This window comes from Rissa tridactyla, chromosome 1 (assembly GCF_028500815.1).
Source record: "Rissa tridactyla isolate bRisTri1 chromosome 1, bRisTri1.patW.cur.20221130, whole genome shotgun sequence".
NCBI lineage: Eukaryota > Metazoa > Chordata > Aves > Charadriiformes > Laridae > Rissa > Rissa tridactyla.
In genome coordinates, this window is record NC_071466.1 from 147,157,553 (window position 1) to 147,172,438 (window position 14,886).

The window sequence follows — 14,886 nt, forward strand, 5'->3', positions numbered from 1 at the left end:
TAGGGGGTTTAGTCTTCTCCCAACATGTGAAGATCCATTGTGTGTGTAACACTTACCAGCACTTTTGGAAATTTTGTATTTGACACTTGTCACCTGCACTTTGGCTAGAGCTTTCCCAAACCTGAACATTCAACTCCTGCATTTGGTCCTCAGAATGCATTAAACATATATATTTTCAACATCTTTTAGCATCAGGATGCTCTAATCAATTCCTCTTGGCTTTCCCTGATGTCTTTGGTACACCTTCTCTAACTGCTATTCTGTTATGGGCATGAGACCTTGTAGCTAAAGAATTGACCTGCAATCAACTTCACTACTAGCATTTTGCCATGCCTCTAGTTATGCTCATCTTTTAGAGTATCCTCCTTCATCTCACAGCTTCTTCAAGACTGAGAATCTACCTGTTTTATGCAGTTAGACCACTTGTCCTTCATCTGAAAGGACCTTCTGCTACAAAAATAGGCCCATTTCCGCCCTAAACTCCCTAGAGTACATGAGTCTGTCTTCCCGTGCCCTCACATTTGGTGCTTTTTGAGACCCAGTGATAGCAGCAATGTCTTAGTTCTTGTTTGGGATTATCTGTTCTATAAACTGCAATTCTACCAGATCCTTTGTCAAACTGGTCTTCTTAGGTTTTAGCTACCCCATTATCCCACAGGCTCATCCTCAGTTATGAAACAGGAGCCGAAGATTATCAGAAGCTTCATCACTGTAAACTTAAGCTGCAAACCACACTTCTTTAGCCTATGGTGTATGACAGTATTTAATAAAAAAAAAAACTTGCACCTGTTCGCCCCCCAAAAAAATTTTGAATAATTTGCAGTTACATCTATATGCCATGTATTTTGTCACCCTTTTTCAAAGAAATCTAATTCTTTCATCCGTTCAGTGCTCACTTAATTTTCAATGTTGTTTGATAACTCTTCTTACCACTGGGAAACAGAAAACTTTCCCTAGTGGAAGGTAGGAGTAAAGGAATAAATTGCAAATAATTTCTACAAGGTTCACACTTTCAGAGAGGAAATCAAAACAACTCAAGATCTGCAGTTTCATAAAATTCTTAGTCATCTTTTGGGTTTCACCGGTGCATGCTTATCCAAGGCAGCCCACAGACAACTCCGATGTCTTCACTCCGAGTGAGAATTTCATCGTAGCACCAATGCCTTTGTTAGAGTACTAATAGTAACAGGGGACATCAGAAAACCCAGTTTCATGCCCACAAAAGAATTGTAGACATTGCTTTGTTAGCAGGCATTGGCTATTCATGGAAGACGAGAACCCAAAGCAGCAAATAAGCCACAGGTACACAGCTATGGCTGCATAGAGTTCCTTCTACTGAGGCAACCCCATCTTCCGCTATGCAGAGAAACTTAAAAACCAAGACTGCCTTGTAGAACTCATCAGGCCCCAGCAAAGATGGAGTGGGAGTTTTCTTTCAGTCAGAAGTCATATGAAAAACAGTTTTCAATGAAGAAATTCCTTTCTGAGACGTTTCTCCAAGCTAAAACAGTGTCTTACTGCTTTTTCCTGTGCTTGTTTCTGGCTATTAAGTGTTTACAAAATATTTCATACTCTAATTTACACTGGATAATGTAATCAGAATACTTATCAGATTCTAGGAATCTAGCAGATCAATAAATTCAATACATGACTGACTTATACTATGGTACTGCCTACAGGTGAGCCAAATCAGGTGCGTGATGACAGGTACTTTGGCTTTCAAACCCACACAAATCAGAGTTGCCTTTCTGTTCCAGGTATAAAATACAGTCCAACATGCAGAAATGCCACATCTTCTGTGTATTGCTAGTCATATAAAACACTTCCATGACTTCAAAACAGTTTTCATCTGCCCCTAGGAAATGTTAATACAACTTGGCAGCCACACCACATAAAAGATGAATTTGCAGAAAAAACAGTAACGATGTTCACAGCTTAAAAAAAAAAAAAAAAAAAAATAAATCCACCCACTGTCAGACTGAGAGAGAAATTGTGAATATTGCTGCAGGGCCGAGTCATACAGCACTATTTTTAATATCAACTAAAAAGATATTTACTTAGCAACATTTATGAAAGACTTCCAGAGCTCAGGAAGCTCACTTATGGAATGTAGTAGCAAGGCATGTTTACCTCAGCTGTCATGGGAATGGTTGCATGATATAAAAATATTTTAATACTGTCTTTATATTATATGTATATGGACATGAACATACACATATATATGTGTCACCATGCAAGCGTCACCAAGTACGTTCATTGGGCTGAGTCATTTACATGATAGCATGGCATGCTATCATGGCACACAACTTCTTTTAAATCTACTTTTTTCAAAATCAAGACAGAAGGAGCAAGAAGACTAATTCTTAAATTGTACTTCTAACCACACATCAAGCCAAACAGAGATCTTTGAGGTATCTTTGTTTGTTAGGTTGAAGCACTCCCCATATATTGGCTTGCCGGTCTTCAATAATGAATTCAAAGAACATGTACAGCACAAATGCCAGAGCAACTCCAATGATACACCTCAATGTATGCACAGATCAGCACCTGGGATGGAGGAGACGACAACACAAAAAAATGCAAAATAAAACAAACAAAAAAAAGGACTATTTGGCATACACAGTCTCAGTGCTAAGCTTTTTACTTAGCTCACCAAAAATTCTCATTTGTGTTGATTTCCACACTTCCAACACACTTCTTTAAGACTACTCTTACCTAGCATATATCTGCCCTGATGCCTTGTCGGATGGGCATCATCATCTTACTGTGGCTGCTTGTTCAACCTTGAGCTGGCACTAATGTTACTTAAACATAACAATGAAGAAAAATACAAGGCAACTAACATAGCAGAAAAAGAAAGCTTCCACATTATTTAATGATAATTTTGCATCACAGTAAAAGCATCAGGGCTTAGAACATACAAGAGTTTCTTTATCTAAGAAAGCTGCATTGCATAAATTAAGGTTGAATTTAAATAGATTATCATTAAATTAGTCCAAAAGACTGTGCAGGCACTTATCTTCTGGCTTGAGCAGTTTATTTAGTTCAATTTAAAGCAATTTAAGTAGTTTGAATAAAACTGAAATGTGTTCCTCTTAAAAAAAAGTATCACTGTTTTTATTATGTTTAAATAAAAGACAATTCATATTATATGAGCACAACTTATTCATTAGAAAAAACTTAAAACAGACAACATAAAGAAATGAAAATAGTCAGCTAGTCCATCCAAGATTCATATTTGGTAACATTTATAGCTATATCACAACTCTAAAACCTGGCCAAGTTCATTTCACAACATTAAATAAATGCAGGACAATGTTGCCAAAGCAAAGTCATTGCAGTCAGCACTCAGGTGAGAAACTTTTCTAGGAAATAGTGCCGATTTTTTGACTCAGTGCTTAAATTAATATTTGAATGAGTTCAGTAATGCCTAACCCGTTGTACAAGAAAGCTCGTATCAGTTCACAGGAAAGGTAGCAAGGCTAGGCAAGATGAAGGATAACTACTTCTGAAATCCAAAAAGAAGGTGTGGAACAGTTTGACAAACTGGATTATCAAGAAGGCTAAAGGGAAAAAAGGAGTTCACCAGGAATAGAAAATAGATGAATTTGTTCTAACTAACTCTAAAGAGAATCTGAATCTCAGCTTCAGGCTAAAATTATTTTGCCAGATATTTCAGAAAATTTACAACATGTGCTGTGAATTACACTAATGCAACATGGAGTTTAAAGTGTGATCTTTCCCATTTGAAAAATACTGAAAACCTACCACAGCCCCATCCAATACAGGATGTAAAGCAGCTGTACTTCTCTGCATGGTGTCCCTTCATTCAAGTTAGTTCTGTCTTAATACATTTCCTGCACAACCATACAATATGCCTTCCTAGTTTCTTTACAGAAAAAGGCAAGTACTCTAAAGAAATCCTCTTCGTGAATGACCTCTAAATGCAACGTGATTTAACCTTGATTTCTAAGCCCACTGCACATACTGTTCTTGTTTGTTTTGCTTCCTATGACCCTCTTGTTTCTCTGTCACTCCCCAGTGCCATTTCCTCTGCCTTTATCCTCTTGCTCAGTTCACCGACTCTCCCCTTCTGATTGAGGAAAACAGCCTCCTTCTATTAGGGGAATAGGCAGATGACCTAATGGAGCTCTTCCATCTCTAACTCCTATGAACAGTGTCTCTAAGTGCCCCTTTTGTTGGTTTGTTTTTCTGCTCTAGCATTAATTAGGTTTTTAACAAGTGCATTGTTTGCTAGAATGGCATAAATAAAAACATGTTAAAGCAACCAACTGGATCTATTTGTGCTATAAATTCATCTGACTGTTTTCTAACTATATAGTGTCTTATGGCAACGTGTTATGGTTATGACTCAAACAACATAAATGAAAATTCTAAAAGTAACCATGGTTTTACTGTATTAAGGCTCAGTTCTCATTGATATGAGATCTTTTACATCAAATTGGCAACAAGAAAGGGTACAAATACTATTACATAATTTCCCTTCCACTGTAAAAGGGCTTTGCTGTTAACCACAAGGAAGCTGGTATTCATTATGTTTTCTCTAACATTTCTTTTTGCCCATGTACTCTATAATGCCAGGTACTAAACTCACATTTTAAGATTTTATAGTGAAGTTAAGCAGAGCTATGGGATGCATTTTTAACTGCACTGTTATACCAGCAAAGATGGGCCTAAGCACAATAAAAATTACCCTGCTTATTTTCCTCAGGGATTCAGTTATACTACCTATATTTTTTATCCTGAGACAGCTGTGCAGGTAAAAGTACATATCTGATTTAAAGATGCATAAAACATAGCTTACAATTCATTTGTGAAATTCCCTGATGGTGGAAACTACACTCACATCCTGCAGCTGATGACCAAGGCAAGTGGCTTGATGCAATTACCAAACGATAATGTGAACATGAAGGCATACACAGGAGAAACAAATAAAATCATTGTCTGAACAGTTACTGATGGTTTAGAACTGGAAGGAGACAATTTAGCGCCAGACACCAAAGCTTCTGCAGTTTGCAAATAAATCATTGTAGACTCCTAGGGGAAAAAAAACCCAAAACAACACCAAAGCACAGCAGACGCAGTGATGGATTCCAAAATGAGAACTGACATGCTTAAAGAAAAGAGCTAGCAGATGAAAACCTGTATTTAAGGACATACTCCTCTTTGCAAGTTCCCTGATAACTACAGTGGAACCAGGAGAAACACAGAGTCAGGCCTGAATCACTGGCCTGTATAAGGGGTCATTTGTAGCTATTCTCAGAGTGCTTAGACCGTGTCCCATTTAAGTCCATTTTGCACTGGAATAAAGGTTTACATAAGATGCTGAGCAATGATGAATCACACGCTGAAAACAAAAGCTCTGAGGGAAAAAAAAAAGCTTTTGGAGGAGACAGAAGTTACTTTTTTCACCACAAGTCCTGTATACAGTCCAACTAGAGATAATAAAACAGTAACTTACACAGCTGGCTCTCAAATAACACTAAGTACAATAAAACATTATGCAACTGTGCACATGGCTGCTGGTCTGTAAAGGGCAGACATATTCTGGCTTGGTATCACATCTAGTCCTGATAACTTTGCATGGCCTACTTAATTAATCACTGACTATCAAACGCCAGTGGTGCAAAAGCATAAGCAGCATGACTTTTCTGTATTGTGTTAGGCTGTTAGTGCAGTTATTGCCTGTTCCCCGCTTCTCAAGAGGTTTGTTTAGCAGTTAAGCGTCCAACAGATGAAGCTGATAAAGCATGGCAGCAGCTATCTAACCTGGGGATCTGAATGGCCTCAATACTGCAGGATTACTCCTTATAAAAGTGCCTCTTTGCTATGTTGGTCTTTCCAAATGGCTGAGCATTGTCCCCATTTTTTGCTTGCAGGCAGAACGGTATAGAGGTGGATGTTTGTTCTGACTGGACGTTCGGCTACAATGTTGTAGGAGGACCCAGACTTGAGCTCTCAAAGCTTAGAGTGGATTGAGTAGGTCTCTTGAAACGGGTGATGCAAGCCAGAACAGAAAAAATAAAACAGAAAGACATCAGGCTTTGGCTAAAGAAGTTGCAAATATTGTGCTTTCTCTTGAATTCCAATGGTGGGTTAGTTTCTGTGATGTTTGCAGTTATTTTACTGTTTGTTCCAGATAAAGAACTGAGACCTTCATTATTTATAAGCTTTAAACTAATCTTCTCACTGTAATACCTGGAAGCCTTAAAAATTAATACTGGCTCTACAGTCACAACCCCTAAGTGAAGGAAGCTAGAAATATCTGTCTCCTCTACAGGCAGGAAATTTAGGCATAGGTTATCCCACCAGAATACCTCACACTGGTTGCTTCAGAGAATTCCCTTGGAGGTGGACAGGTGCCAGACTAGGGTGTGCTCAGCTCCCCAGGAACTAAACCTGTAGCTCCTCTTCCTTATAGAGACTTACCCATCAGTTCCATTACAATTCTTCTCAAGGAAGAAGAACAAGTGTAAATGACTAATGTGATTTTGGCTGTGCATTCTACTCAGAGCTATGCCCTATGCAAGCTTCTTCTGTAACAGCACACAGCTGCTGGCTGCAGAAGACCTGCCTGTACTAGCTCCAGTGGGTTTTAAGCCTGGCATAATTGGTTTGAAGTAATGGGAGATCTCTCCCTGGCTTTTACCAAAGCCTGGGTTATATCCTTGTGACATGTCTTTTGCTGTGTGTTCAAACACTGCCTTAATTTGATTTAACTGGACACAATTCAACAAAGTAGAAAGGAAGCTGAAGCTTTCCTCTTGATGTAAAGGGCACTAGGAACAGAGCTACCCAGCAGGGACTTCTCTTGCTTTTCGATCTTTATGAGTTTCAGTGGCTGCAACAGAAGGTAGAAGGCACAATCCACTATACCAAGCAGATATAAATCATCTCAGGGAAGCTTACTAACAGGCCAGGAAAAACAGAGCACAACTACAGTGGCACTGTACAGTATCACACATTAGTCCCTTGAATGTGGAAAACCACCAAGATAACAACCACAAGAAGCTGCTTTTCTTGATGATGTCTGCTCAAAAGAGGTAAAATAATTTAAACTAGTGACATAGCCAGATTCTCCACCGACTTACTATATATTCAGCTGTGTAACAACTCTAAGACAGGGAAAAATCATGCATTATAACACTCCGAAATTTTGGATGTGCATTAAAGTTACCCTATGTGTCCTTTTTAAATACCTTGTAAGCAAGCACTTCATCTGAAATCCCCTATCATTTGTTGACGGTGCCCAGAGCAAACTGGATTCTGCACAGGGAAATTGAGAGCAAAATAACACACAACACATTAAAAGTGGCCTCGAAAAAGTATGGTCACAGATGAGGTATTTGTAGAGGTGTCAGCATTAAGCACACAAAGCAAACAGAGGCCATATGCCATAACTCTAGCATGGTAAAAGGTCATCACAAATCAAGACTGACACAGTCTCTATTAGAAAAATGATAACTTTGAAATGCTAAGTAACGGCACTAGTAATGAAGATAATAAATAGGCCTATGACGATTAACGTAGGCTTGTCCTCTAACAGCTCAACATCTGTATAAGTGATCAACCAGCCCTGCTCAGCTCAATAAATCTAAATTGACAAATTACTTATTTGTAACACACCCGTGAACCAAGGGTTTTGCCCAGCTTCAACCCGCATGAATATCAATGCTCTTGGCTAGAACGTCTCTGTCGTTTCTGAACTTATGAAGCTAATCTTAAGCATTTTAAAATAGATTAGATAGAATCTGATTTGTCCACTGTTGAAATCCAGTTCACCTGGAAATGGCAGGACAGAACATTAATTTTATATGCATATTGCAATAAATATTTTGCCCAATTGACATGATGAAAACGTTGCTGGCTACAGCAAAACCATTTAAAAGAAGATCCAGAAGGAAACAATTGTAAACGCAGCATTTTCAGCTCAATGGAGAACCAGGACGGAATGCTGTTGTTCCTGAACTTCTATCTCTACATGCCAAGAAGAGATTCAACCTGTAAACACCAAAAATCATCTCTGAAAAAGTGTTGAAAGGCAAAAAATAATATTAGAAAATGAAGCTATGCTAGTGGTACAGACTCTTGTCAATATGAAAAAAGCATAGACTACAGAACTTGTCTTTGTATTCTATAAAGCACTGTGTAATACTGAGGACAAAGCCTGGGCCATGGACTGGGGCACAGCACAGGATCAGATTTAGAAAAAAGCACAGCTGTGTTAGAAGGACACAGAAAGACGAAAAACTGAACTGAACCACCTACAGTCCAACAACCCAATGGACTTCCTTTACGGTTACAGAAACAAAACACTTCCTGGCATGTTTCATTTGTCTCCCAAACTGCACTTCAGTTTCTAAAGACAGTTAATCCAGTTTAAGGCAGAGCCTGCAATTTAGTTCCCATGCACATATAAATAGGTTGCAGCATATCTAACCACCATATTTGCTTCAAAAACAAATTCTATACCTATGATGGATAAATGTCTCAAATATACAAGCATGTGAATACAATACGATTTTTTTTTTCTGTGTACATGCATGCATATATGCAGCTACACAGCTGTGGCAAAAATTGTGGCTGTGTAGACACTGAATGCTATAATACCCTATGCTACAACTCCTTCATGTCACGTAAGGAGTAAACTTGGCTCACATTACAGTTTTACACTAGTACACAACTATTCATTTTTTATAACTTTCACCCCCTATACTTCATACAATACTTTCTAGCAATTAGGAAGCCTTTTTTCGAGTTTATAAGGAGGCACTGCCACAGTATAGGGCAGGAGCCAGAAGGACTCTACAGTTTTGAGTCTTAACACTAGCACTGACTGTGACATTGATAATTTGATGATCTTAATAAATCTTAATATTCTGTTCTCAAAAATTATTATGGTACATCTGAATGTTTTAAAACTACAGATCCTATTAAAAAAAATGACTTATGCTTTTATTCATGCAGGATCAAAAACTTCATCTCTCCACCTTAGTTTCCTCAAACTTTAAAATCAGGGAAATAATACCTGCATCATGCATCTGGTAAGAAACTTACTTAACTACTAGCCTGCTAAATAATTAGGGGATACTGCAAGTATTAAAATTTGCTACAAAATTTTCTTCCTCATATTGCTTTGATTAAGAATTTTCGTTATTTTACTGGATTGGTGAGAAACTCCATGCATCAACAAAAATTGTACTATTACTGCTGATTTTAAGTGGACTTTACGTGATTGTTAATGAACTGCATGATGATATGTAGTTACATAATACATTATGAAATAATAATTTTGTTGTAAAAGTAGAATTTGCAATTTTGTATGGTATATTTATATATTATATTTAAGATACAGTAATCTAAAGTTCACATTCCAGAAAATCAAAAAAGTCTCCTTTTTTTCAGTGATTCATATAGTTTTGCCAGTGTTTTATTTTCCACATATTAAGGGGAAAATTACACAATTTAGAAAATTCAGCATCAAATATTAGAGAAGTGAAAGCTACTAGACAGAACTGCTTCAAAAGTTGTAAGAATTCTAACAATGCATTGAACTTTACTTGCACTCAGTTGCACTGAAAAGAAGTAAAAAGAAGACCTTGTGAATTCATTTAAAAACCAACAAGAAGCTGTTATTTTTTTAAAACCCAGCAGTATTATAAAAGATGTTTGAATTCCTGAGATATCCCCTTAACTTTTCCTTGACATTATTAACTTCCCTGGGAGTTTTGACATACCTCTTGTCTTCCCATGGCCAGTGCCTACCGGTACAATGATCCTTCTTTAAAGAATTATTCTTAAAATACATGGTAAGAAAGTCTACCAAAAGCTAGATATAGATGGGGAAAGAAAGTACAGTACTTAGAGAGAAGTTGTTGAGAGTGTAGGAAAGAGGTACAGTCCTCTTTCCTGGCTCAGCGATAGGCACGTTGATGGAGTATTGATAAACCCTACCATGGCTTCTAATGAGGTAATTAAACCAACAAGGCTCATGGGGAAAAACACCCCCTGACCTCCCCCAGATCCCCAAGAAACAAACTCCAAAGGGTCCAAATAAAGTAGTGTTCTTGTGAAAAGACTTGCACCAACATTACCGTTCGACCTCTCGTGTTAAGCACTTGGAATTCCCACAGATAATAGAGAAGAACAAAATATTACTACTATATTGACATGTTAAAGAAATTACCTTCTGCAAAGAAATCTGCCTACGCTGGTGACTTTAAAGACCATCTTTGCAAGGGTTCTTTGAACTGTTAAAAGCCAGCAAGCAGACCTCTGGACAAACATATACTGACCCACACTAGTGTGTTGAAGACTAAGACTGGATTAAAAAAAAATATAAAATCTTAGTTCATAAGCTTTTTTTCCAGGACCATAGGAAAATCCAAGCTGGAAGGGGCCTCAGGAGGCCTCCAGTTCAACATCCTGCTCAAAGCAGGGTCAGCTCTGAGCTCAGACCAGGTTTCTCAAGGCTTTAATCCAGTTAAGTCTTGAGAGGTCCCAAGGATGGAGACTGTGCAGCCTCTCTTGGCAACCCGTTCCACTGCCTGACTGTCCTTGTGGGGAGAATCTTTTCCTTATACCCAGTCTGAACCTTTTTTGTTTCAATTTATGCTATTGTCTCTTGTCCTCCTACTGTACATAGTTGCTGAGCCTGGCCCCATCTCCTTGATTTTCCTCTAGATTTTGGAAGGCTGCTATTACATCACCCAAAAGCCTCCTCTTCTCCAGACTGAACAAACCCAGTTCCCTCAGCCTCTCAGTGTCAAAGTTTGAAAAAAGTTCATTCTCAGTAAGGGTAATGCAAATTCAAGCATTTATTATAGAAGTGATGACTACTAATATAACAGTCTAAATAAAATTAAAGAAGTGGACATGACCTGTACGGCAGTGACCTCTCTGAAAGCTAGTGGAAATTAATACAATGAGAACCTTGTGGAATTAAACCCTATTTGTGTACCAGGAAAACCAATATATTTTCTGTGCTTACTAAGAGTGCTTTTATCAAAGATTGTGTGAAACGCTCTAATAGGCAAACTGAATTAGCAACAGCTGTGTACCTACTGAGAAGTCATATGCTACACTTCATTAATGCATCAGGTATACTCTAAAATAAAACTTGGAACAAACTGCAGACCTCAAGGGAAGAAAGTAAATGAGTAACTCTGTTGGAAGGGTATTATGACATTAGTTTGTAAAACCAGTAATAAGATATGGACCAAGATGCAAAAAAGGCAGATGGTAAAACTTCTTGATAATTTTAAAGATAGTTTCAATTATTTAGGTATCAATTATTTAGTTCACATTAACTCTTTCAGATCATTTGATATACACACCAAAGAGCAACATTAGGCCTTTCCATAAGCATGACACTGGGTTTTCATCTGCAATAGCATATGGTAATATTTGCTAAATTGCCCTTCTACAACAGGTGCTGCATTTTATGAGGTAATATTACCTGTCCCTTTAATGTCTAAAGTCATAAAGTAATTAAATTGTTTCTAAGCTAAATGGGACCACCTATTCACTTCATCCTATGTCAGAATTGCAGGTATCAAGTTGCAAGCATGTAAGTAACTATGAATAACAAAATAGTGTCACATACTACTTTGATTTATGCCTGAATATCACCAAAATTCAGACATTCAAGATGAAGTTTTTGCCTTTGATCTCTACATTACAGCCGTCGTGGCAATTAGGTAGCCACAATTTATTATCAAAAGCCACAATCAGTATTGAGTGGCTGGAGCTCATAGAAGTAAAGATGAGCTTGTCTAGCACTGTGGAGTACGTAATATGTCGCTATAGTCACATGAAGACGCCAGTCCTCATGTATGTGACCTAAGAGGGCTAATTGTGCACATTTTCCAAACCGAATTTACCCCTTAGGTCCTTTATTCTAACGCTGAAAGTCCTGGCTTCAAACCTACTAATAATCTGCAGTTCGCTATACATTCAGCTATGATTATTCATTTAAGAAAATGGTATAATATAAGGAAGTAATGAAAATAATATCCGTTCTGATTCTTTAGCACGCCCACACCAAATAAACAGTTTTAAAACAGCTGAACAAATTCAGAATATCTGAGTGCTTACACAATTAGTGAGCTGATTTACCTCCTTTCCTAATATGCCCTCCCAGGGATAAATTCATCGCTAGTGAATTCCATTTGAATTATTTTCATCTACCAAATTAAACCAAGGATATGGCCTACGGACTGATTTAGCAAGATATCAACAGTGTTAAAGCTACATAATGATTTTGCAATCTTCTTTTTTACCTATGACTTTGCAGCAGATTTCAATACTCAGTTTCCATGGAAAAAAATTCAAAATATCCACTGGATCACAGAATGCTAGGAGTGCTAAGCCTGTCACTAACAATCAGTGCAATAGGTGGACAAGGCAGAACTGCAGAAACTAGAGGCATAATTCATTTCTTATACATAACATTCCTTTAAACAGGCCAGAAAGAGAAGGTTGAAGTTGGGCTGGAAATGGTTCAAGGAGAAAGGGAGGGCTATGACTAAAAGCAAGCAGGAAATGATGAATGGGGAGATGAAGCGATAAGGAACTGTAATAATGCTATTGCTTACTGACCCCCTTTTAAATTTATTGGGTTTTGCATAAGTAACACGATAATCAAATGGTAATTTTCTGCATCTTTCATACATGCTCTACAAATACACAGTGACAGCTATAACCCTGAAGAGCTTACAGTCTGAACAGATGAGGCAAATAAAGGGTAAAGGGCTCAGACAGAACTGACTTGCCCAAGGCTAGACCACTTCGAAGTGACAAGAGTGTACTTTAACTGTTGTAGCTATTGCTTCATGCTGTCTTCTATAGTACAAATACACAGCAAAATCAGGTTTTGTGCAGGTGAGAAGAACTCAATGAAATGTCAATGCTGCTTTGAGCAAATAGGCAGGTAGGTCTGTGGCTTGCCTGCTACTTGTTTTTTGCATGGGCATGCCAGAGCATTACTGCTGGGTGCTGGATAACACCCCAGAGACCGGGGTCATGCCCTCTTTCCTAGACACACAACAGGTACATCAAAAGCGGTATAGAACATGACAGTGTGTCTCACTCCTTGGCACACTTGCATTCTGTCCCTAAGTGTTCTGGCTGGGGGCAGCTGCTTGGGTATCTTCCCTGAGCAGTTTCAGATCAGTTTTCTGCCATGGCTGGTCTGCCACTCTGCAGTCACAGAAAGTAAAAACGGGTCTAATCAGAGCCTCCTGAGGCTCCTCCAAAGCACTCACCCATTCTAGCCCTGCCATCATCAGTAGCACCTGCACCACTACTAGACCCACCCAGGAAAGAGCAATGTTGATGAGACCTAGGACTGGATGAGAGTAACACTTGTCATCAGCGGCAGAGAGGACCTGCCAGTTACATACCTGTTGTGCCTATATTCCATCTGTTATAGTTACCCAAGGAGAGCAAATAACTCAGTCGTGTTTTTCCTCAGCTGTTAACTTTGGCATCAGGCTGCGGCTGTGAAGTTCATAGACAGCCCAGCACAGACCTTCTTCAAAATCCAAGAATTGTTTTTAGTGCAGCTGTTCCACAGGGTATAAAGTTGCTGTGATATGCCCTCAATCTAATTGAAAAGCACCCGTGCTATCTCCACGCCCTTTGTCTTGACAAGGGAGACTTCTTTTTAATCCCCAGATCAGCCTCACTAAGCAGAAGAAGATAAACATGACGTTTATAAAAGGATAGTTCCCACAGATGATCATCTCTCATGTTAGTGTTCACCACTGACAATTCCTCTTTCATTATTTAAAGTTACTTCTGAAATGACTCAAAACCTCTAATGCCACTGGGTTTTGCCCACAGTCTATTCTAGTACAATGGCAGACATGAGACTTATAATAAACTCATAGGCATAAAAACGGCACAATGCCTGTCAGGAGACCATACCCTTTGCAGGTTTCTTTTCAATCATTAAGAGTCCCGTGTTACAAATAAACAGTAAGAAATTCCCCTCCAGAGGAAATTATACACCTTCCCTTCCCCCTCCTCTCCCTTCCGACTCATTTCTTTTCCACACATGCTGTCTGCAATAAAAGAACACAGAAAGAGGTAGAACCACACACATCCTGCTTCTGAATCTCAAACAACAAATCTCTTGGGGACAGAAATCTCCTTCGGAAAGCATAAATAACAAAGAAAGAGCGTTAAAATCTGTAAATACAAAACAGTAAACTACCGCTGTCCTCGTTAGCCAAAGGAAAACTCCCTCTGCGACTCCGCATCCCCCGAAGGATGGACGAGGGGATTTCTGGCAGCAAACCCGCCCCGCTTACCTTCATCATGCTGGCAAACGCCGGGTATTTCCGCGGCGGAGCGGGCTCTCGGTTCGTCGCGGGGAGCGCTGGTACTGCTGCTGCTGCTGCCGCCGGGGCCCCGCAGGTCTCCGGCTCCCCGGCTGCGGGTGCGGCTCCGCCGGCAGCGGCGGAGAGCTGGGCGGGCTCCGGACCGGCCGATCCGCTGCCGTTGCCGGCGCCGCTGCTGCCGCTGCCTCCGTGGCCGTTGCCGCCGCTTGCGGGCTCCGATTGCATCAGCGGGGGAGGGCGGCGCGCAGGCCGGCCGCCGCTGGGGAAAGCGGCGAGGGGCTGCGGGTCGCCCCGCCCGGCTCCTCCCGGCGGCCGCGCACACCTCCCCGCCGCTCCCGCCTTGCCCCGGGGATGCGCCAGCAGTCCCCCGGCCGGCGGCGAAGCCGGCGGGAGCTCAGCCACCCCCCGCACCTATCCCCGGGGACAGGTCGGCTTGCGGGGTCAGCCATGGCCCGTGGCTCGCCCCTAAAATGGCCCCAAATCATGCCCTACGCCTACCGAGCAGAGACAATTAAATGCT

General features: G+C 40.0%; 1 protein-coding gene across 2 annotated transcripts in view; it reads right to left on the reverse strand.

Moving 5' to 3' along the window:
• Positions 1-14,671, reverse strand: part of BCAT1 (branched chain amino acid transaminase 1) — a 58,356-nt gene extending 43,685 nt beyond the window's left edge. The window contains exon 1 of one of the 2 annotated variants that reach the window (XM_054218454.1): positions 14,337-14,671. In XM_054218454.1, the coding sequence (XP_054074429.1) occupies positions 14,337-14,591 (255 nt within the window). In that variant the 5' untranslated portion in view covers positions 14,592-14,671. Of the gene's footprint in view, positions 1-13,424; positions 14,102-14,336 lie in introns of those variants that run through there. The other variant, XM_054218462.1, reaches the window with a different exon arrangement.
• Positions 14,672-14,886: the final 215 nt, after the last annotated feature.